The sequence below is a fragment of the Thunnus albacares genome, chromosome 19, assembly GCF_914725855.1.
Source record: "Thunnus albacares chromosome 19, fThuAlb1.1, whole genome shotgun sequence".
NCBI classification, from domain to species: Eukaryota; Metazoa; Chordata; class Actinopteri; order Scombriformes; family Scombridae; genus Thunnus; species Thunnus albacares.
In genome coordinates, this window is record NC_058124.1 from 26,011,970 (window position 1) to 26,033,236 (window position 21,267).

At 37.5% G+C, this 21,267-nt stretch overlaps 1 protein-coding gene across 1 annotated transcript; it reads right to left on the reverse strand.

Moving 5' to 3' along the window:
• Window positions 1-1,517: 1,517 nt before the first annotated feature.
• LOC122970324 (chitin synthase-like) lies at window positions 1,518-10,612 on the reverse strand. The gene is made up of 20 exons (XM_044336456.1): window positions 10,587-10,612; window positions 9,796-9,931; window positions 9,306-9,494; window positions 8,293-9,172; window positions 7,604-7,787; window positions 6,359-6,533; window positions 6,159-6,254; window positions 5,835-5,967; window positions 5,454-5,654; window positions 5,229-5,344; window positions 4,819-4,987; window positions 4,500-4,679; window positions 4,104-4,382; window positions 3,793-3,973; window positions 3,664-3,698; window positions 3,483-3,547; window positions 2,952-3,062; window positions 2,647-2,861; window positions 2,453-2,546; window positions 1,518-1,622 (listed from the first exon to the last, which is right to left on the reverse strand). The coding sequence occupies exons 1-20, from the start codon at window positions 10,610-10,612 to the stop codon at window positions 1,518-1,520; spliced, it is 3,570 nt and encodes a 1,189-aa protein (XP_044192391.1).
• Between the last annotated feature and the right edge of the window lie 10,655 nt (window positions 10,613-21,267).

The following is a 21,267-nucleotide window of genomic DNA, read 5'->3' on the forward strand; positions in this document are numbered from 1 at the left end:
AACACACTTATCAGAAAAATGAGTACTTTGAAAAACATCAGCATGATAAGAACTACCTAAAACCATCTTTAGGAAAAATGTATTTGACGGGTACTTTGATTTCTTAGTTTGGCTCAAGTCCCATCCACTAACATGGAGGGGGCAGGACTTATGACCTATACTGCAGTCAGCCACCAGGGGGCAATCCAAATGGTTTGGCTTCACTTTTGGGGAGCTGTCATGACATCCATCTTTATATACAGTCTATGTTTGAGATGAATAAAGTCACATTCTCACAAATATTTCTTGATTCACAATAAAAAAGAAAAAAGTGACTCTAAAGTTCCTAACAGTGTGTTTATACCATGTGAAACAATTTGTTTACTTCTCCTTTCTCTCACAAATGTCTAAACAATATTCAGCCATTTTACCATTGCCCATTTACTACTACAAAATGATGAGCATTTATTTGTGTGCAGTTTTTGGAATAAACCAGCTCAAAAACATTTGTTTAGTTATTTAAAAAAAAAAGAAACTTTGCAAAGTGCTTTATTGAGGAACAAGGACACAATACAAAGCAAAGAAAAAATTCTTACAGTAGTATTGCATAAAATGGTAAAATTACAAATGTAGCATAAAATTATAATTTGACTTTGGTTAGTTTGATTGTTTTATCTCCATTCAAAAATAAATACAAACAAAGATCAGGATCTAATATTAGCTTGAGCTCATTACAGTTTTGGTGGCCATTGTGCCTCCTCTGATACACATGACATCACAGTGAACCATCCAGGCACTCAAAGGCACTTTACATATTTAGTATTTAGCTTAAATGCATATCCACATATTATAATGGCAATAGCAGTTCAACAAACTACTCTACTAACTACCAATTAAATCTTAAATCTCCCATGTTAAGCAACCGATGATAAGGACTAGGGCTGTGCCCAAATACAAATACATTATTCAGCAAAGCATTTCGTACAAATATTTTTTAAAGTATTCGTTTTCGGGAAGAAAAAAAAAAAGTCAAATATTAGCGTGCAGGTCGGTCACATCACAGTCTCTCTCCTCTGCTCCGCTATTACGTCTGTCAGTAGGTTTCAACAAGGGGAGTCACATCCACCTGCTACATGACGCACATTTCCTAATTTGGACATCACTCCTGGAGTTGAGGTTGTTCCCCAGAGATAAAGCTGAGCTACCGACGCACACAAAGTGCTCCCAAGAGACTCTCCATAACCCATTGTTCCCCTTCTCCTTTCCACAAAGTTAGGTTGTAAAAAATAGGGAATAAATGTAAAGTGCAAAGCAATAATTGCCTTTGGAGTTCTTCCCTACATGTCACACAGTTTGCAGTCACTGTGTTATGGGTGTATAAATAGTTAGAGGTCTGTCTGCAATGAATAAATCTGACTTGATTAAACATTAACATAAATAATACACAGTACATAATAGGACATTTTTTGGTAAAATCTCACATGCAGTTGATATTTCAAAGTGCTTAAATGTTTGGGTGGCGCACAGAAAGTCTGTGTTTACACCAGAGTGCCAATGCCGTGACATCTGTACAACATTACAGGCTTCTCGTCATCACTGTCTTCTGGCTCAGAGTCAGGGTTGGAGTTGGAGACGGACTTGACCTGAGAGGAATTTAAATGAACATCAGTACACGTAAATGCCACCACACCTGGAATACTTCAAGCAGGTGACTAAACCATTTGTTATAGTTTAATGACAGTAGCATAAGGGTGCAGTTTGACGTATGTCAGTAAATTAAGTCTCCACTGGCTTTATTAATGAAAGAAAAGTATCTATAGGACAATTGAATGTTCAGTACTGTGATTAGTGTCTTACGTAGCACAACCCTGAATAATTGATTGGGAGGTAAATCCTAATCAAGCTGTCCTTATAATCAATTCTATGAATAACAACAAATGCTGTTTGATATAGGACATATCAGCTCAGCCGCTCGCTGTGCAAATGCGGATAGAATTACCAGTAGAAAGCATGATTGGTGACCCTTGTTAAATTGGTAGAAAACAAAGATGTGTCTGATTGTCCTGTCAGTTTCCTGTTTTTTACATTTTTTTTGTTGTTGTTTTTTTATTGTCGCTTTGAGGCCTAAATGATTGCTTTATTGGACTTCATTTACAGGAGTTTCTCAATACTAAAGGTAAGTATTTGGAACAACATTTTAATATGGCCTGAATTGAAAGTGTACGTCTGAATCTTATCTTTAAATAACTGAATAGTAGAGATGGCACAGCTTTATGCCATTTGCCAGCAGTACTATAAAACCAAAGACTGATAATTATTATTACTGGTAATTCTAGTATCAGCACAAATGTTTGTTGTAGTAACTGTAACTGTAGTAACTGTGAGTTTTGAGTAGAAGTCAAAAAAGTAGCAACAGTAGTAATAGTAGTAATAGTAACATTTTTTTATAGTTATAATATCAGTAGTAGTTTACCTTTTTGCCTGGTAAGTATGACTCTTGACTCTCAGGCTTTGATTCTCTGGGCTCTGTGTCCATAAAGGCTATATAATGGATCAGGGTGTATATTCTGGATAAAAACAGAACAGAAAAGTTATATTTTTAACATTTTTAACATTATGAGCATCAAAAACATGTTGATAACTGAATAGTGATTTGGTGTTTTGTACCTGTGGTACAGCATGGCAAGGAACTGGATCACAATTGACATAGCGAAGCCCAGAATGAACATGAAGGCAATGGGATCGATCACAATGTTTTCTCCGGTGTATTGCAGTTGGAGGTCGACTTTGGGGATCTGGATGTATAAGGACATGTTGAAGAGCTGGAGGGTAAAGGTCGCCACCAGCCACATGGCATTGAGGGCGAAGAAGGCGAAGTTTATCTGTGTGTTATGACAAAGATAAGATTCATTTAATTACATTGCACATTGGTTTCCTGTTAAGTATGTAACAGTTCCTCACACTGACTGTACCTTGTTTCTCAGCTCTCTCAGGTCACTGGCGATTTTTTTTTGTCTCTCTTTGTCATCAGGCAGAGGTTTCAGGTACTTTTCCTGCAGCTCTTTCCAGAATGCCTCCTCTTCCTGCAGAGAAACACACAGCTCAAATCATTATTCTGAACATACATCATGTTTAAGCTGCGTACTCATATAGGTAGGGCAGGGAACTAGCTTTGTGTATTTATTTACTGGGATTCCCAAAGACATACTATCGTTGTCACTGTTTGAGTTTAGCAGCAACAGTATAAAATACATGTCAAATGAATGAAGCATACCACAGAAGTATAACATAAGGCAGATAGGGTGTTTATTAATATTTGTGCATGCTAAGACACAGCAAATAACAAAAAAAGAACTCTATTCTTCAGTGGCATGTACGGTCAGTTTTTGCCTGCCTTACTGAAACTGAATATGATGAGCATCATTTAGACATTAGACAAAGGTGATTAAAATATAATTTGAGGCAGATAATCATACTAAAATGATAAAACAAGACATGCGCACCTGGCTGAGCGTGTCCTCCTGCAGGTGCATGTCATCAGACAAAGTCTGTAAGTCTGTGACCCAACCTGAAGAGAAGAGCAACACAGGAGAATAGTAGACAACGTGACATCTGAGAGTGTGTTTGAAACCAACATTTTTGCGGCAGATTAAGACTGATTTTTGCCAAATCCTCAGGACTTACACTGGGCAGGATCATCGAAAGAAGGCTCCTCTTGCCTGGAACGCAATTGGAAAGATAATCAGTATCATCTCACACTTTTTATAGGTGACAAGTTATATTTCAATTGGTGTTTCAACTTAAGAAAAATACCTCTGTTCTTCCTCAGTAATCTTTATGTCCTCCACAATGGTGTTTTGAGGATGAGGTTCAGGCTGTGTGGGCTCGGGGACCAGGTTGTCCTGGCTGACAGTGAGCTGTTCTCCATTAGTTCTGTGGCTGGATTTTTTACAACATTTGGCCCACGAGAAGAAACGTGCGAAGGTGCTTTTGGCTGCAGGCATGAAAATTTGTTTATGTTCAGTCAGCTCAAGCACTAATGCTTCTTTGGTGTTACTCTATGAATGTAATAAACTCATGTGTCTTTTTTATGTTATCTTATCTTAGTTTAATCTGCTATCTACCTTTCTGGGCTGTTGTTTGTGGCTTGGTGGTTGTAGGAGGGGCGGCTCCAGCGGCAGGCTTTGTCTCCCTGGTGCCCCAGGAGACGTTGTTCATGTTGACCATGGAGTAAATAGTGAGCAGGAGGTAGGCACTGGGGATACAGATGATGTAGAGAAAGCTGTAGAACACCAGTGGAAATTCCTGTGGATGCATTATCGCAGTGATGATGTAAATGATCGCCATGGACACAACAAAGATGCTGTAGGGTGTCAAGATGGTTTTGTCCTTCACCATTGAGCCTGATGGAAAGTAGATGGGTGGAGCAATCTTAAAGTTAAAGCAGCTTAAGGTAGATCTTCATGTCCAACTAAAGTTGCTACATAAAAGTCTACATAGTCTATTTACGTTTAACTCACCTATAATGGTCATTGACACCACCAACATTAGAAATGCATATATGACACTCATAACTTCTGCAATAATGATCTGAGTGTCTGTCTTGAGCTTGAAGCAAAGACCCAGGTAGATGGCAGGAGGTATCACAGACAGGACCAGAGCACTGCTCACATTGATGTTGAAGATGAAGGTCAAACATCCTGAAATACCAAAAAGACGGGCCTGAGTTTTACATATTCTACTTGCATTTTATTTGCATACATTTCAATAAAAATGCAGTTGATTTCAAAATTATATTTTGCAAAGTATTATGTCCTCATCTACAAAAATGAGCCTAACCTGCAATCAAAAGGCAGATGGTCGCGGGTGCCAGTATAGCTGATGCCAGGGCAAAGAGCTGGTAGAACATGAAGAGTTTGGATATGGACCGGTTCCTCTTGGAAATCAGGCTGGTGGCTCCCAGAAGATCCACAACGTTGGCCATTGTGGATGGTCCCCAACGCCGACGCTGATGGTGCAAAGAGCCATTAGCATGTGATAAAATGATGTGAAAAAATACAAGCACTGCAGAGGAGCACAGTTTTTCTGGCTAAATAATGACTTTAAACTAGTGAGATCTACAGCCTGAAGTCTAAATGATTTGGATATGTAGATTTTAGAAAGAAATTTGTTTTTTTTTTTCCAAGTCTTCATGTGTAATCTATGGTTTGCTGCATCACAGCTAGTGAGATTTTGATCAGTCCCTCTACCTGGTTGTACAGTTCTTTGAAGTCCTCCGGGGCATTAGTGTAGGCATCAGATGCTGCATTGTACTCCACTCTCCATCCCTGCTTCAGCAGCAGAGTACACAGCCAGCGGTCCTCACCTGCAGGGTACAGAGACTTTGTTTAAATATAGGAAGAAGAGACGAATCATGAGGGATGTCATCAAGACTGAGTTCCGAGACAGGAAGTCTAAGAAACGGCATCCATTACCTTGGTCATACTGAATGTAGTGGCTCGCCTCCATGGACTTGGTAGAGTATCTCTTCATCACATTGTCGTCCATAAGTGCCTCTGCTCTGAACAGGCTGAAGCAGCCGGGGCTGCATAGCACACAGCCAATAACATGCTCCGCCGTCTTCTGTAGCCAGTGGCTGACGGCATACTCAAACTTCTGAAACCATACTGCAGGACCTGCCCAGGAAATACAGAAGCTTTATTAACCTCAGTGCAACAATGCTAGTGAAGTGACTGTTGGTTTTTCAGGTACAATGGTTGCTAAGAGGTATTTGTTATTCATGCTTAAAGCTTTACCTTAACCCCTGTCTGTTAGACCTCTCAAAGGTTTTTTGTTTTATTGTACTATGTGCCAACCTGAACCAGTGGGGTGAATCCTGCCACATGCTGCCCCAACATGTGGGTACATTTTCAGACGATCGATGAGCAGCATCACAGCAGCCGGCTGGAAGTCTGTGTCCCCGTCCAAAGCAAGGATGTAGGTGTTGTGCTTCTTTTTCTGGATGAAAATGCACAGTTTGCTCTGTCTTACATTTATGCCACAGCCATTTCATTGAGGAATACTGCCCATACATGTAAATGCTCATTAAAAAGTCCACAAAATATATACACAACATTTACAGTGTGTCAAAAGTTGGCTGTGTGTTCTTACATGTGCCTTTCTTCTTTTCTCACCTGGACCTCTGCTTGCAGTTCTTTCTCATCCTCTCCTCTCTGCCAGCGTCCGTAGTATTTGCTTGTGAGTTTCCAGCCCAAAAGATAGTAAAGATACATGACCTAGGAAATATCAAATAACAGTTAAAACAAATACATCTGATGGTGCATTGTTGAGTAGAAAAGATTTCATAAAGGTATGAGTCTCCAGCAAGTCAGTTTCCTACCTGAGACCACCTCTTCTTGTGGCGGATGACCTCTTTGTCCTTGAAGTGGATTGTGATGATGTTGCCATGAGGCATGGTGACCACAAGACGACCTCCATATGGCGTCCTTATGATCTTCTGATCAGGTATCTGCTGCTGCTTTCTGAAGATATTCTGATCGATGTTCATGAAGATGCTGATAACAGAGAACAGGTAATAATGATTTGTACTTCATGAAAAATGTGTTAACTACTACTTTTGTTAAGCTACAATCTATAACCTGTGGTAATCTTTAAGACTTAAAGCTTAATGCACCATTATTGCAGACAATTTTTAAGATGGTTCTTACCCATAAACTTCTGTGAGGATTTTCACAAGGTTTATTGCATATTCATTGAGTTCAGACCCATGATGCCCCTGATGCCCTTCAACAGCATTGAATGCATCATCAAAGTAGATATGAGCCTCAAAGGTGAAATCTTGATCTTTGGTTCTTTCTTTGGTCTGTACTTGTCCAGTCTGCAGTGATCAGAAAATGACAAAGAGGAACTGTGAGGAAATCCACTGTGAGGAAGTTAATGATGAAGTTGTTACCAATGTACTGCTGAAACTGAGTGAGCTGAGACCTTAACCCTTAGTAGATGAAATCTGTGACAAAAACATCTTTGATATCCAAAATGGTAGGTTAACTCATTTAACAGACTTTTCCTGCTTTTACATTAGACAAAAACTTGTTACTATAAGTAGCATTTCTTCAACTGAACTACAGGACTCAGACTCTCTTGGTAATATCCTTAAGTGTTCTAAATCATGAAACTGTATTCATGTAATCTCTAGCAGTTTATTCTTTTCTCTTACATCTCTTTGGTGTGAGGGAATTCAAAGAATAATTGACCTCAAGGAATCAACAGAGAAAGAAACTGATGAAAATGAAGGTAATATTAGATAACAGCAAAACGACAGAGCATAGAGTCTGCATAACTCACCTGAAGATTGAAATAATGATTCTAATCATCTCATCGTAGGTCTCGTGCCACATGGTTGCACACAGATATACCATTACTGGCTCAAAGACTGCATAGCCTCTGAAATTAAAAGATTTGCAAATTTGAGATTTTTTTATTTAGAGGACACACAATTCAATCCCATCTTGATAAATGTCTTCAAGGTCCAACCACACCTTGAAGACTGAAAGATCTGACTTTTGATGATTGTTGTGAGGACCAATAGTGGAGGATTACTCCTATGCAGACACCACACACTTACCTCTTCATTCTGTCTTTGGTCTGAATGTCAAATCGGGTGTTGAAGAGTAAGGACTGCTCAATAAAGGTTCCTTCATATAGCCTCCTGATGAACAGGTCCTGGGTCCTCTGGATACGATACACGTTGAGATACCACAAGTGGAGGGTGGCCAACACAAGACCGAGCCACCAAGCCACTGCTGAACCTGAGGGAAGATCAACAAAACATTTAAGGAAGATTTCAGTCTCTGACATGATGAAATATTTTAGCATATTTAGAAAAATGCAGAGCTTTCTAACATATCAGTGGTAATTTTAATATCAAATCTGTGACAATTATGAACATGCAGCACTAAATAACAAAATAAGCCTGCAGGGTTACTTGGTGATAACTGTTGCTTAACTGTGTTTAGTTGCTTAACTTGTGTATGATAAGAGTTTTGGGTCATTTCCATTTCTGTTTAAAAATAACTTCATCATGATGCAAAGATACTGAGGCTAGATTTTTTCTTTAAAGCAATGGTTCCTGCACACACCTGAGCACTGTGGCCGACAGGTATGTAGAACAAGGTGTGGTGGCCTTCAGAACCTCCACATTGGACCACATGTAAATTTTAAAAAAAGTTTTGGTCTGGTGACCCTCCTATGTGACTAATGTGTATAATTTGTGCTCAGTTACATTGTAGGTAATACCAGGCTCTAGTTTATTACCTGATAGTAGGCCGATGTCAGTTATACTGGACATGTCCAGGAAGCACAGAGTGTGCGTTACATCCAAAACCAGATGTGGGAACACATTGCCATTCAGGCTTTGGTTTCTTGCATACACAACTTCAGTGCAGTAGCCTGTGAAGTTGACACTTTCAGTCCCATTCAGACTTATTCTGTAGTCCTGATAGTAAACAATAACAGGGATGATCAGCAGAGCCATCACAGCCAGAGAAGCCAGGTACAGAGGCAGGATGAAGCATCGTCGCAGGGCGTGCATCTTGCAGGCTGCAACTGCAAACCAGTGGCACAGTGCTGAGGAGATGAGCTGGACCCCGATGATGATGGCTATAATCCTTGTCTCACGACTCGGGATGGAGGTCACTATGTCCCAGTCCATCTTGGACAGAGGGACATAGGCGCCAAGCACACAGGTAGTCACCACAATTCTGAGCAGGCTGGAGAGGATGTGCAGCATGTTCTGACACTTTGTCATGTCTCTGCAAAGCATCTTGAGGGAGACAGAGCCGCTGTTCTCACTGATCAATCTGAAGTAGTTATCCCACCAGTTGAAAGACACCAAGAATGACCCACCAACAGCTAGACCAACCCAAATTGCCATCTTGGTATCATTTGGATCCTTCATAATGTATAAGACAAGGAACAGGATGTAACCAAGCAAAATGAGGATGAAGGCAGTGATGGATGGCAGCAGGAAGCGGTTTCTTTCTTTGGCAGTGCACTGGGCTACCACCTGCAGGAGTGCAGACAGGACGCCCACACCGTTCAGTATGGTTACATTGGTCACAATGTCCAGGTGTGGCATGGCCACTATGGTGAGAACTGCTGCACCCAGAGACACCAGGAACTCAAAGAATAGAACCTGAAGAAGAGGCAGAAGAAAGTGATGAAATTCAACATGGTAAAGAAAATTGCCAATATATCTGCCAGGCTCTGTCTTTGGCATCAGCTAAAGAGAAAAAAGAGTTAGGAAAAGTAGTTGGACTTTGTCTCACCAGGGCAGCAGTTGCTTTATTTGGCAGCTTTGATGTTTTGTAGCACGCCTTCCAGAAGCTTTTGAGGAAAAGAAGGACACTGGAAGTGATGAGAGAGCAGCCGATACAAAGCAGAGCGACAGGTTTCTGGTCAGCTGGGAGGGTCTTAGTGCCTTCATTGGACAAGGTGATCAGGAGGAGGAAAGAAGTCTAAAAAGAGTAAATGAAATTTTTTTATGATCAGTTAATTAATACTGCAATGTGAAATGAGTTGCTGCTACATAGACAATGACTGGGTATAGTACTTTGTGGAATTGAGTTATTAGGACAAAATCAAGTTTATATTCTAGACTTGAAAACAGGTATGGACAACAATTTATTTATTTATAAGCTTCTTAGAGTACCTTGAAAAGCACTTTATAAATACAATGTATCATTATTATTATTAAAAAATCATAATCATAAAAATACATATATTTTAATGAAAAATATATTAATGAAAATAACAAACCTTGCTACATAGCGCCAATCCGAAGACAAGCACAGCGACTACACATAATGAGATTAACTTCAGCAGCTTTATTAGTTTCCAGGGCGTATGTTCATCTTCGATGACTGGGACCTCTCGACAGGTATCCCACGGCCTCCTGATTAAAGATACCAAAATGTCAAAGTCTGAGGTAGGAGGGTAGGTAGAAAATTAGTAAGATAACAAATATAGATATAATTAAAAATAATAATACATTATGTAATAAATAGTTAAATACAGGTACATACAGTATAAAAATATTGATAGATATAGATAAGCATAGATATATAGATATAGATGTAGATATAGATAGATATGAAGTGGAAACCATAGTAATGTTAAAAAATAGCCTATACAGTTTTTTAAAAAGTGTATTATTTGAAAATACTGCAAATGACTTGTATGTATAAATGTAATCCAATAAATTTTTCTTTCCATATCTGCAATCACTTTTTTCCAATTGTGAATTCCTCAAAATCTAAAGTAAAAAGGAATGAATATCTTTGACATTTTCTGCTTTAAAAGTGCATAACTTTTTTACATTACGTTAAATTTTAAATAATTGCAACTAATAAAAATATAAAATTACAACAATTTTACAACTTTAAAAGAATGAAGTGAATTAGTTGTTAGTTAAGTATTAACCAAAATTAACAATATTCCATTATTTTTATATGTTTAAAATTTCATTGTTATTTTCATGATCATTAATTAAATAAACTGCTTTTTGGCAAGTTTATTTAATTTAAAAAAAGTTTTGAGCATATACTTACTTGGGCATATCTCTGTCTCCCTCCATGATGATTGTTGCAAATGGAATACCTTTGATTGAAAGGCAGCTTATTAAGGTTAGCACCTGTAGCTATGACTCATCACACCTGAGCAGGTTTATAGCCAGGCTCGTCATCAAATAACAACACCCAGAGTAGTGGGTGCAGTCGATCCAGGTGAACAGAATCACTCTGTCCCAGCATATGAAAGTGGTTAAACTTAGATTCCTATTAGCCAATTAGGTTAAGAAAAACTTCAATTAATACACTATCAACCAGGAAATGTAAATAAAAAAGTAACCATTCCTGTTTGCAGCAGTCAAATATGCGTATTAGATGTGTTGTTTCTGTGGAGGCATACATAGTATGCAAACTTGAGGTTTTAATTTTGGGAAAGTGTGAGAACAGGGAGACACTCTCCAGGTCTGACTGAGGTGGGAACAGTATTCCACCCATGTGGAGTCAGAAAAGAGATGTGAAGGTGATGAGCAAGTTGTTGGAAATGAGGGAGGGACAAACAAATGGCATAGAATGGCATAGTCACATAGAACAGAGGTTGAATAATGACCTGGATGTGTGTCTGAGGTAATTATGCCACCACAAATGACTGGGACTGGACTGTAATATAGACCTGGGAGTCTTCATGCAGCGTCAGCATCATTACACAAGGAGTATACCCAACTTGGTACATCATTAGAAAGATTTTTTCATTACTCAAACTCTTGAGAGTTATGGTAAGTCTAGTGGCCCCTAGAGGCTGCAACAGTCGTTACTTCCCCCAATGTTGAAGTGTTCCACCATGTCTACACTGAACGCATTTCAGCAATGTTTCTCAGTTGTCCATCAGTCTAAGATGAAAAGCTTTACCAGTTGTGAGGCAAAAAAAGTAAAATATCCTAAGGAAGTTCAAAGCTCATGGAGAGTCTAAAAAAAAGGTTCATCCTCTGAGGAGCGATCTGCACATAAGATTGTAACATTACTCGTCTTAGTTTATTGGAGTACTGTACGGGCAATATTTTTGTAAATGTCTTGCCAAAGTGTTGGCCAAAGATGGCTTTTAATTGAACTTTAGAGCTGCAATTCATCATTTCTTTTCTTTATGCTGCCTGTTTAATGCTCTTTATGCTGCCTTTTTGTGCTTTTATTAAGTAAGATGTTCCCACATCAGTCTATGCTCTCAATGGAGAACTGATTGACACAGTACAGCTCTATAAATAATTAGGACTTTGGTTAGAAAGCAGATTGTCCCACAAAACTCACGTCGAACATCTCAATCAGAAACTAAAATTTCCTATTGGATTCTTGTACTGGAAAACAGCTTGTTTCGCTTTTCAAAACAGAGAACACATTATACTATCTACCATACTGTTCACATTGGATTAGTGAGATATCCTGTATGCTCATGCCGCTGCCACCACCCTTTAACTACTGGATGCTTTTGTCGTGGAAACCATCTGAAAACATTTAACATACATGAAATAATACACAAAACACTGCTGAGTTGAAGATTAAAAATTATTATTTTACAATAGGAGACAGAACACACAAAGATTTGCATCAGCTTGTCTCAATGAACAAAGAGCAAACCTAATCTATTAAAGTTTCAGAAGGAACAGAGAAGTGATCTGTGATTGGTCAAAGTATCAGCTTATATGACTACAGCCAATGGCATACAGCCACAAGACATACATTTACATACACATGTATGTTAGACAAGAGTCACACCTCCCCGAGACTCAGGAAACCAAGAGCCCCAAGCCTTATATGGCCTTTGAACCTTTAACATGTTCTGCTTACACCAAGACCCAGAATGTCACCTTATGTGGGCCTAAGCCAGGATGGAAGAAAAGGACTGGGCCTTCTACAGTGCATTTCCTCTCTCAGTGACATGCACACAGAAAAAAAGCAAAGTAGCAATGATCTTACTTCCACAGTTCTGTACATTAAAATTAGATTATCATCTGATCATTTCATCACCTCAACACTTTTAACCACAGTGCCATTACAGTGGACAATATTTATTATCCATAAGATATTTCATGGAAATCTAGTCAGTAGTTGTCCAGATATCTTGCTCTGGATCAAAGTGTTCAGATGAAACAATGAGCGAACACATCAGTTTCCTGATAAGAGTGTATATTCACCGGAGCATGTTTGGGGCCTAAGTCCAGCAGAAAACTTGTGGCTTCTGGAAGAACTCGACAGCAACAAGGAAATTTCACTGGAAAAATCCAGCAATGAGTTTAAATAGTAGGCTAAGTACGTAACGTTTATTTATATTTACCAATGTCAAGCAGATGTCATAAAGTGTTTTACAATAATACACAAAAGCAACGCAGCTATATAAAATACAGCTATGGAATGTTTGGGCCAGTGTAAACAGGTGGGTCTTCTCTGCTTTTTAATGGTGTCAACAGTGTGCACAGACCAAAGAGTGAGTTCAGGAGCCACAACCTTAAAAGCAGACTCTTATTAGTTGTCAGCCTGGAGGGTTGGAACAACCAACAAGCCCTGAGCAGTGCTCAATGGCATTTTAACAGAGGTGTGCCTGCATGGTATACATTGCTTGTCTGTCTATTCTATATGTTTTATGTCTCTACTCCTGTCTGTGTTTACATATTTCCACTTTACAGCAGTTAGAAAAAAAGCTGAAGAAAACAAGGAAACTTAAGAGTAATTTGAAGAGAGGAAAAGTCTGAAACCAATTGTAAATATTAATAATAATAATGTCAAGAATAAAATCATTACCCTCAGGCTAACTCTATCATTTACATCATTCAGCGCTTCATTGGCTTCCTCATTTCTTTATTCCTTCCAACCACATCTCACATATCTTTGATGTGGGGTGGGGCTGCTTTTACCCACAATATGCTTTGATGGTATGTGCTGTGCTGCTGTGTGTTGCGCAAAGCAACTTGAAGGACGGGCTCACAATTATTTTTCTTGCCATAATCATTCCTCCTGTTCATATTGGCTATTAGAAGAACCCCTCATAATACACTCACAATGTAAGTGATGGGGGACAAAATCCACAGTCCTCCCTCTGTGCAAAAATGCAAAAAAAGTTTATCTGAAGTTAATATGAAGCTTCAACCATCCAAATTCCAGTCAAATCAAGTAGATATCTTTCAACATTACAGTGTTTTTGTGCCAAATCCCTCTTTTTCATACTATACTTCCACCACAGATCAACTTTACAGTGCATTTTTGCACAAAATGTCTGTGAGGACACACCGTGGATTTGATCTTTTAATAGCCAGTATAAACAGGAGGAATGATTACAGCGAGGAAAACCTCTTTCAGTGTTTATATGGACACCTGACTTGACCTGTTTTCAGACAGACTTGAAAAACTGTGAATCTATCCTTTAATGACAAAAGTTGCAATTAAGACATGACTAAAATTAAATACTACATAAGGACCAGACATCTCAGCTCAGCCCAGGTTCATCCTCAGTCTGAACATTGGTCAGTATTTATCTGACTCTTGTCCACCGTCATGCTCTTTCCCTTGTTAATGTAAATAGTTATTCATGAATAGCATGAACGCAAACTGTGCTACACGCCCAGATATGTACTCAAGAGTTAATTAATATTTAATGAATCGCAGATGGACAGGTTATGATGTGGATAACATACCTGGCCATTCCTTCTTGGCACATAAATGTAATGTTAGTTAATTTTTTAAGATTTATAGCTTTAATTATACCTACAGCTGACCTTGATAAGTCATATGAAAAAGAGAAAAATATCTTGAAATACATCATATTCCTTGTTTTTCACTTGATATAAGAAAACTGTTCGAATTGGAAAAAAGATGAAAAGAATGAAATGTTCCTGTCCTACTATTAGCTTGTGATTAAATTAAAGGAAACATTAGCATAAGACACACAAAAACAGCAAAAAAGGGTTTTCTCATTATACAGCTATTTTCCTTATTTGTAATGAACATACAGTATATTTTATACTTAATTAAACCAGGGAAACCCATGTTTACATTTGCATCACAGATTTGGCCTTTAACACATGAAACCTGTTTTTTTTTAATATAACAAAATGTGTTTCTTTGCTGTGAAGAGTCACTTTCTGATTTATGTGCCATGACCCAGATAGATCTGCAGGATTGTTGTCTGTCAGGGTTGGGTTGATGTCTGTAATTACATGGTGGAGATATTATTTAAAATTCTTTGTTGTAACATAAACAAAACAATGTCACACCTCGTTAGCTCTGAAAAACAACTAATGTCACCTGGGCTGGTGGTGGACAGGTTAGCAAAGTCATTTGTTTGCATGCAATGGCATTTTATTTCTTGAAGATGATTTTCAACTTGCATAAGTCATGTGAAACCCCCATCACTTCAAAGCATGACCTCCTTAAAAGAAAGAGTTCCTCATTGTTTAGCTCAAACACGAGGCATTTTTCATTTCCTGAGTATCTGGGCCTTGAAACGTGCCTCAACCTGAAGAATAAAATGTGAATATAGTGGCAATATTAAAGTAACCAAAACAGGAGCTGAATCATGTTTAGAAAGTATGCCACTGTAATTTTACAAGTAAAATGTAAAATTGGATGCTCTCATTGGGCCTCCCTGTATGAATGAAGGTTGAATGAATGAATGTACAAAGATATGAAACCTCACATACTGTATACTGTATATATGTAAATGCCATGTTTTTACAGTCTGTATACTTTGTGTTTTAATTTTAGTTATTCATGAGCCACATCAAAGACAAACTTACATCACATTGTTTGAACAGTGTGATGTTTCGAGTTTATTTTGTCATTTCAGGCGATCACCAGGAGGCGCATCCACATCTGTAAATTATTATTATCTGCACAAGAATATGAAAAAAAAGCATGCAGGTTGCTGTCTTGTTCCTATTTCTTATTTAATTCTACATGGACATGATATTGATTTGACCAAAAATGGTCTTCCTCAGGTAAAGGTGAAGATTTTAGTACACAAGGGCTACAGCTAGAGATTATTTTCATCATTGAATAATCTGGCAATGATTTTCTCAATCAGTTTGTCTATAAAATGTCAGAAAATAGTGTTATAGTTATATAACTTATACTTATACTTAACTTATAGTTATATATAGTTATAATTTTCTAGAGTCAAAGGTTCAAATGTCAGTTCAAAACCTCAAAATATTGAATTTACTAGAACTTTGAGACTTTGAGAAAGAAAGCATTATATCATCACATCTGAGACACTGAAACCAGTTTTTCTGGGGTATTTTTGCTTAAAAAATGCCTAGAACAATTATAAAATAAAATATATAAATGGGATGACACATGCACAAAGTCCCTCAAGAAGTACAAATAATTTACACACATAAAAACAATCTAAAAATACAAATGGCATTGTTCGAAAGTAAGAGTAAAAACGAGCCAGTTTGTGGCTGGCAAAAGTCTACTGACCATTTCTTGTACTGTGGCTGTTCATAAGTCTAATGGCTTCTGAAATAAAACCAAATTTTCTTCTTTTTGATTTACATACAGCGCAATCTAAAAGACAATAGCATCGCATAATAATAGCAAGAGGACGAGTGTGAGCTTTTTGATAATATTTCCTCATAAAGTTTTTTTGAGGACTTGTTCAGTATTAAGCTGTATAAGGGATCTGTGTGTTTTGTCAAGAATTTCAGAGCTGAGGTTAACAATATTATTCATTCATATAGAGGCTGTGTGTCAATTAAAGTTTTTATTCCATTTACATTGGAAAAGTAAAATATAAATAGGTTAGCAAGCAGGAAACATTGTGAATATGACAACTCTTACCTATCTGTTGGGTCAGTAAGACACCACAAGATGGCAACAATCAACTTAAAAACTGCTTCACTCAGTGTTGCTCTGCACTGCCCACACAGGGCACTGGCACTCCTTAAGGCAAATATACTGATGATTATTTATTACATTGTCATGTCAAGTCAAGTTTCTTTATCAAGCAAATTTAAAAACAACAGGAGATGACCAAAATGTGTTACATAAAAATACTAAATACAGTTAAAATAATTAAAACAAAACAAAAATAAATAGATAAGTAACTATAATAGACAAAGTTAACAATTTTATCACTCTATTAAAAATTAAGGGGACTCAAAGATGATTCTGCAGAGGTGTATCTTTAGCTGAGATTTGAAAGTGGGGATAGATGTGGAAGACCTGACAGCGAGGGGCAAACTAGTAACTGATCAGAGGATCTGAGTGGTCTGGATGTAGAATATGGACTGAAGAGATCAGAGTTATAGGTTCGTGCCAAACCATTCAGAGCTTTAAAACCAAAGCAGCATTGTGATGGAGCCTGTCAATTTGTTTTAGTATTTGTGGACAAAGACATTGATAGAACTGAAAATATCACTTGTCCTCTCAGTTTCATCCTGAATCATGTGTTTACCTGTTCACATTTGTACTGTATGCATCAGCTGCTTTGGTGTATATTAATGACACATGTTAAATTGTTTTCTGAGTGCTTGATAAAGTAGAAGAACATCCAAACAATGTGGACATTAAAAATCAAGACTCCAACGATTTGTGTCTGAGCAATTCAAGAAGCTTTTTTTTTTTTAGCACTTAACTGTGCCATTTAGGTGTGCCAGTAGTCCAGTATGCACAATACCAGAACACTGGAAATGGAACAATTACAGTGAATGGCCACCATTAGGAAAACCCCTAAACCTGTTTCTGACAAGTCAAAACAACCACCATGAAGACCATGAAGTGTTTTTTTCTCTGTGAAGTCACCTGAGCCAACAGGAAAAACAGAAACATGTTTGGCTTTATTCTTTTACCATACCCAAACAGATTTAGTTTCTGGAAGGTTCTCAGGTTTTACAGTATATAACCAAGTCATCCGCAGAACTTTATAATGGGCCGTGTGGTTATAAATGTAGTTATGTAATTTATTAAGGGTTCTCCACACCATTTATCTACCAAATAAAGAATTGTAAATGCTATGCTTTCAACAGGATTTTGGTGAAACTGTGCATTGGGGTGGTCTTTCTGATGAATTGAAGAGTTGAAAAAAAAAAAAAAAAACAGAAAATCATGGGATAATACTAATCAAATCAAAAGATTTTTTTCATAACCTGGAAATCCAAACCTTCTAAAAAATGGTTTCTTGTGTAAAAGGCACAAAACTTCTTAACCCATTTTGAAGTATGCCTCATGAAAAAGTGTCACTGTGACACAAATGTGACTTTTTGTCTGGGTTGAGAGAGGATATTGTAGCAGTCTTCAAATCAATGTTAATGGGCTTGTTTTTAAGTCAGCAGGTTGTCTATTGCAATAGGATTGGGATCAGGACCTCGCCCGATCCATTGCTGAACCATTTACTACTACAAAATGAGCAGCATTTATTTGTGTGCAGTATTTGGAATTAACCAGCTAAAAAACACTTGTTTAGTTATTTAAAAAAAAAAAACTTCACAAAGTGCTTTATTGAGGAACAAGGACACAATATAAAGCACAACAAAACAAACAAAATTCTTACAGTAGTATTGCATAAAATGGTAAAATTACACATGAAGCATAAAAATATAATTTGACTTTGGTTCATTTGATTGTTTTGTCTCTTTCATTCAAAAATAAATACAAACAAAGATCAGGATCTAAGCTTAGCTTGTGCTTGTTACAGTTGTGGTGGCTATTGTGCCTCCTCATACACATGACACCACAGAGATCCGTCCAGGCACTCAAAACTTAACTTAACATATTTATTATTTAGCTTAATTACATATCCACATATTACAATGACAGTAATAGTACAACAATATACTTAAATCTCCCATGTTAAGCAACAGATGATAAGGACAAGGGGTGTGCCCAAATACAAATACGTTATTCGGCAAAGCACAAATAGTGGGTTTTTTTTACGAATATTTATTTCATACAAATATTTTTAAAATTATTTGTTTTCGGGAAGAAAAAAAACATGTCAAATACCAGTGTGCAGGTCGGTTACATTGCTATCTCAATCTCTCTCCTCTGCTCCACTATTAAGTACATTTCCTAATTTGGGTGTTCCCCAGAGATAAATATTGGGCCCTCTCCATATCCCTAATAAGGGAACAACACAGCAACTATGGAATTTAACATTTCATTTATTGACTGTCTTGGGACAAATCTCATGTTGTCTAGTGCAATATACAAACACTTTCAGAAAATCATAAAAAGTAGTTTTTTGATATTTCGGATCCAAGATTATTTAAAAACATACAAATAGTGCAAATAGTGCATTGTTTGTGCTGTCCTCACCATACAACACTTTACAGTTTTTAATGCTGCAAAAGTCTGACAGTTTATCAGTTATTGACTTTGATTTACATTTTTTAAATCCCTGATTTTTGACATACGCACACAATCATGATTCAAGTGATATTTTGCCCAACATCCCACTACATTTTCTCATTTTTATTCACCACAAAAAGATCAGTTTCATCCTTCTTTACATTTTCTAAACTTCATTCATTCCTTTTCACATTTCAGTGCAATAAATACTTTAGTGTAAACACACAAGAGGCACGTGCAAAGAAAACTATAAAATATTTGAGATGTATAAGGTAACTTCATATCCCTCATAAGCAGCCATTGTCACACCATGATTCATGTCAAGTTTAGTGACCTGGTGTTGCTTATGCACACACACAAATTACTGTTTTTAGGAGTTGTGTTCTTTTTGTTCTGTCCCTGAGTTGTTTTCTTTTATAATGTATTTTGTTTCCTCTGAAGCACTTTGTGATGAACTGGTTCATCAAAGGCTTTTTTTAATGAATAAATAAGACTTGATTAAACATAAACATAAATAATATACAGTACATAATAGGACATTTTTTGGTAAAATCTCACGTGCAGTTGATATTTCAAAGTGATCAAAAGTTTGGGTGGTGCACAGAAAGTCTGTGTTTACACCAGAGTGCCAACGTCGTGACGTCTGTACAACATGACAGGCATCTCATCATCACTGTCCTCTGGCTCAGAGTCTGAGTTGGAGTTGGAGATGGACTTGACCTGGGAGGAATTTGAATGAACATCAGTACATGTAAATACCACCACACATACCACATACCACACCTGGAATACTTCAAGCAGGTGACTAAACCATTTGTTCTAGTCTAATGACAGTAGCATAAGGGTGCAGTTTGACGTATGTCAGTAAATTAAGTCTCCACTGGCTTTATTATTGAAAGAAAAGTATCTATAGGACAATGGAATGTTCAGTACTGTGATTAGTGTCTTACATAGCACAACCCTGAATAATTGGTGGGAGGTACATCCTAATCAAGCTGTCCTTATAATCAATTCTATGAATAACAACAAATGCTGTATAGGACATATCAGCTCAGCTGCTCGCTGTGCAAATGTGGATAGAATTACCAGTAGAAAGCATGATTGGTGACCCTTGTTAAATTGGTAGAAAACAAAGATGTGTCTGATTGTCCTGTCAGTTTCCTTTTTTTAAATGTTATTTTTTGTTGTTTTTTATTGTCACTTTGAGGCCTAAATGATTGCTTTATTGGACTTCATTTGCAGGAGTTTCTCAATACTCAATCTAAGTATTTGGAACAACATTTCAATATGGCCTGAATTGAAAGTGTACGTCTGAATCTTATCTTTAAATAACTGAATAGTAGAGATGACACAGCTTTGTGCCATTTGCCAGCAGTACTATTAAACCAAAGACTATAGATAATTATTATTACTGGTAATTCTAGTATCAGTACAAGTGTTTGTTGTAGTAACTGTAACTATAGTAACTGTGAGTGTTGAGTAGAAGTCAAAAAAGTAGCAACTGTAGTAGTAATAATAACAGTAACATTTTTTTAGTTATAACATCAGTAGTAATTTACCTTTTTGCCTGGTAGGTATGAATCTTGGCTCTCAGGCTTTGATTCTCTGGGCTCTGTGTCCGTAAAGGCTATATAATGGATCAGGGTGTATATTCTGGATAAAAACAGAACAGAAAAGTTATATTTTTAACATTTTTAACATTATGAGCATCAAAAACACTGAATAGTGACTTGGTGTTTTGTACCTGTGGTACAGCATGGCAAGGAACTGGATCACAACTGACACAGCGAAGCCCAGAATGAACATGAAGGAAATGGGATCGATCACAATGTTTTCTCCAGTGTATTGCAGTTGGAGGTCAACTTTGGGGATCTGGATGGACAAGGACATGTTGAAGAGCTGGAGGGTAAAGGTCGCCACCAGCCACATGGCATTGAGGGCGAAGAAGGCGAAGTTTATCTGTGTGTTATGACAAAGATAAGATTCATTTTATTACATTGCACATTGGTTTCCTGTTAAGTATGTAACAGTTCCTCACACTGACTGTACCTTGTTTCTCAGCTCTCTCAGGTCACTGGCGATTTTTTTCTGTCTCTCTTTGTCATCAGGCAGAGGTTTCAGGTACTTTTCCTGCAGCTCTTTCCAGAATGCCTCCTCTTCCTGCAGAGAAACACACAGCTCAAATCATTACTCTGAACATACATCATGTTTAAGCTGCGTAGTCATATAGGTAGGGCAGGGAATTAGCTTTGTGTATTTATTTACTGGTATTCCCAAAGATATACTATCGCTGTCACTGTTTGAGTTTAGCAGCAACAGTATAAAATACGCGTCAAATGAATGAAGCATACCACAGAAGAATAACATAAGGCAGTTAGGGTATTTTTAATAT

Excerpts from the sequence above, each read along its gene's own strand:
- LOC122970324 (XM_044336456.1), bottom strand. The coding sequence starts at position 10,612 with ATGGAGGGAGACAGAGATATGCCCAA. Across the intron at positions 3,974-4,103 it reads ACAAACAACAGCCCAGAAAG|CCAAAAGCACCTTCGCACGT; the intron begins GTAGATAGCAGA and ends TCATGCCTGCAG. Across the intron at positions 3,699-3,792 it reads ATTACTGAGGAAGAACAGAG|GCAAGAGGAGCCTTCTTTCG; the intron begins GTATTTTTCTTA and ends ATTGCGTTCCAG.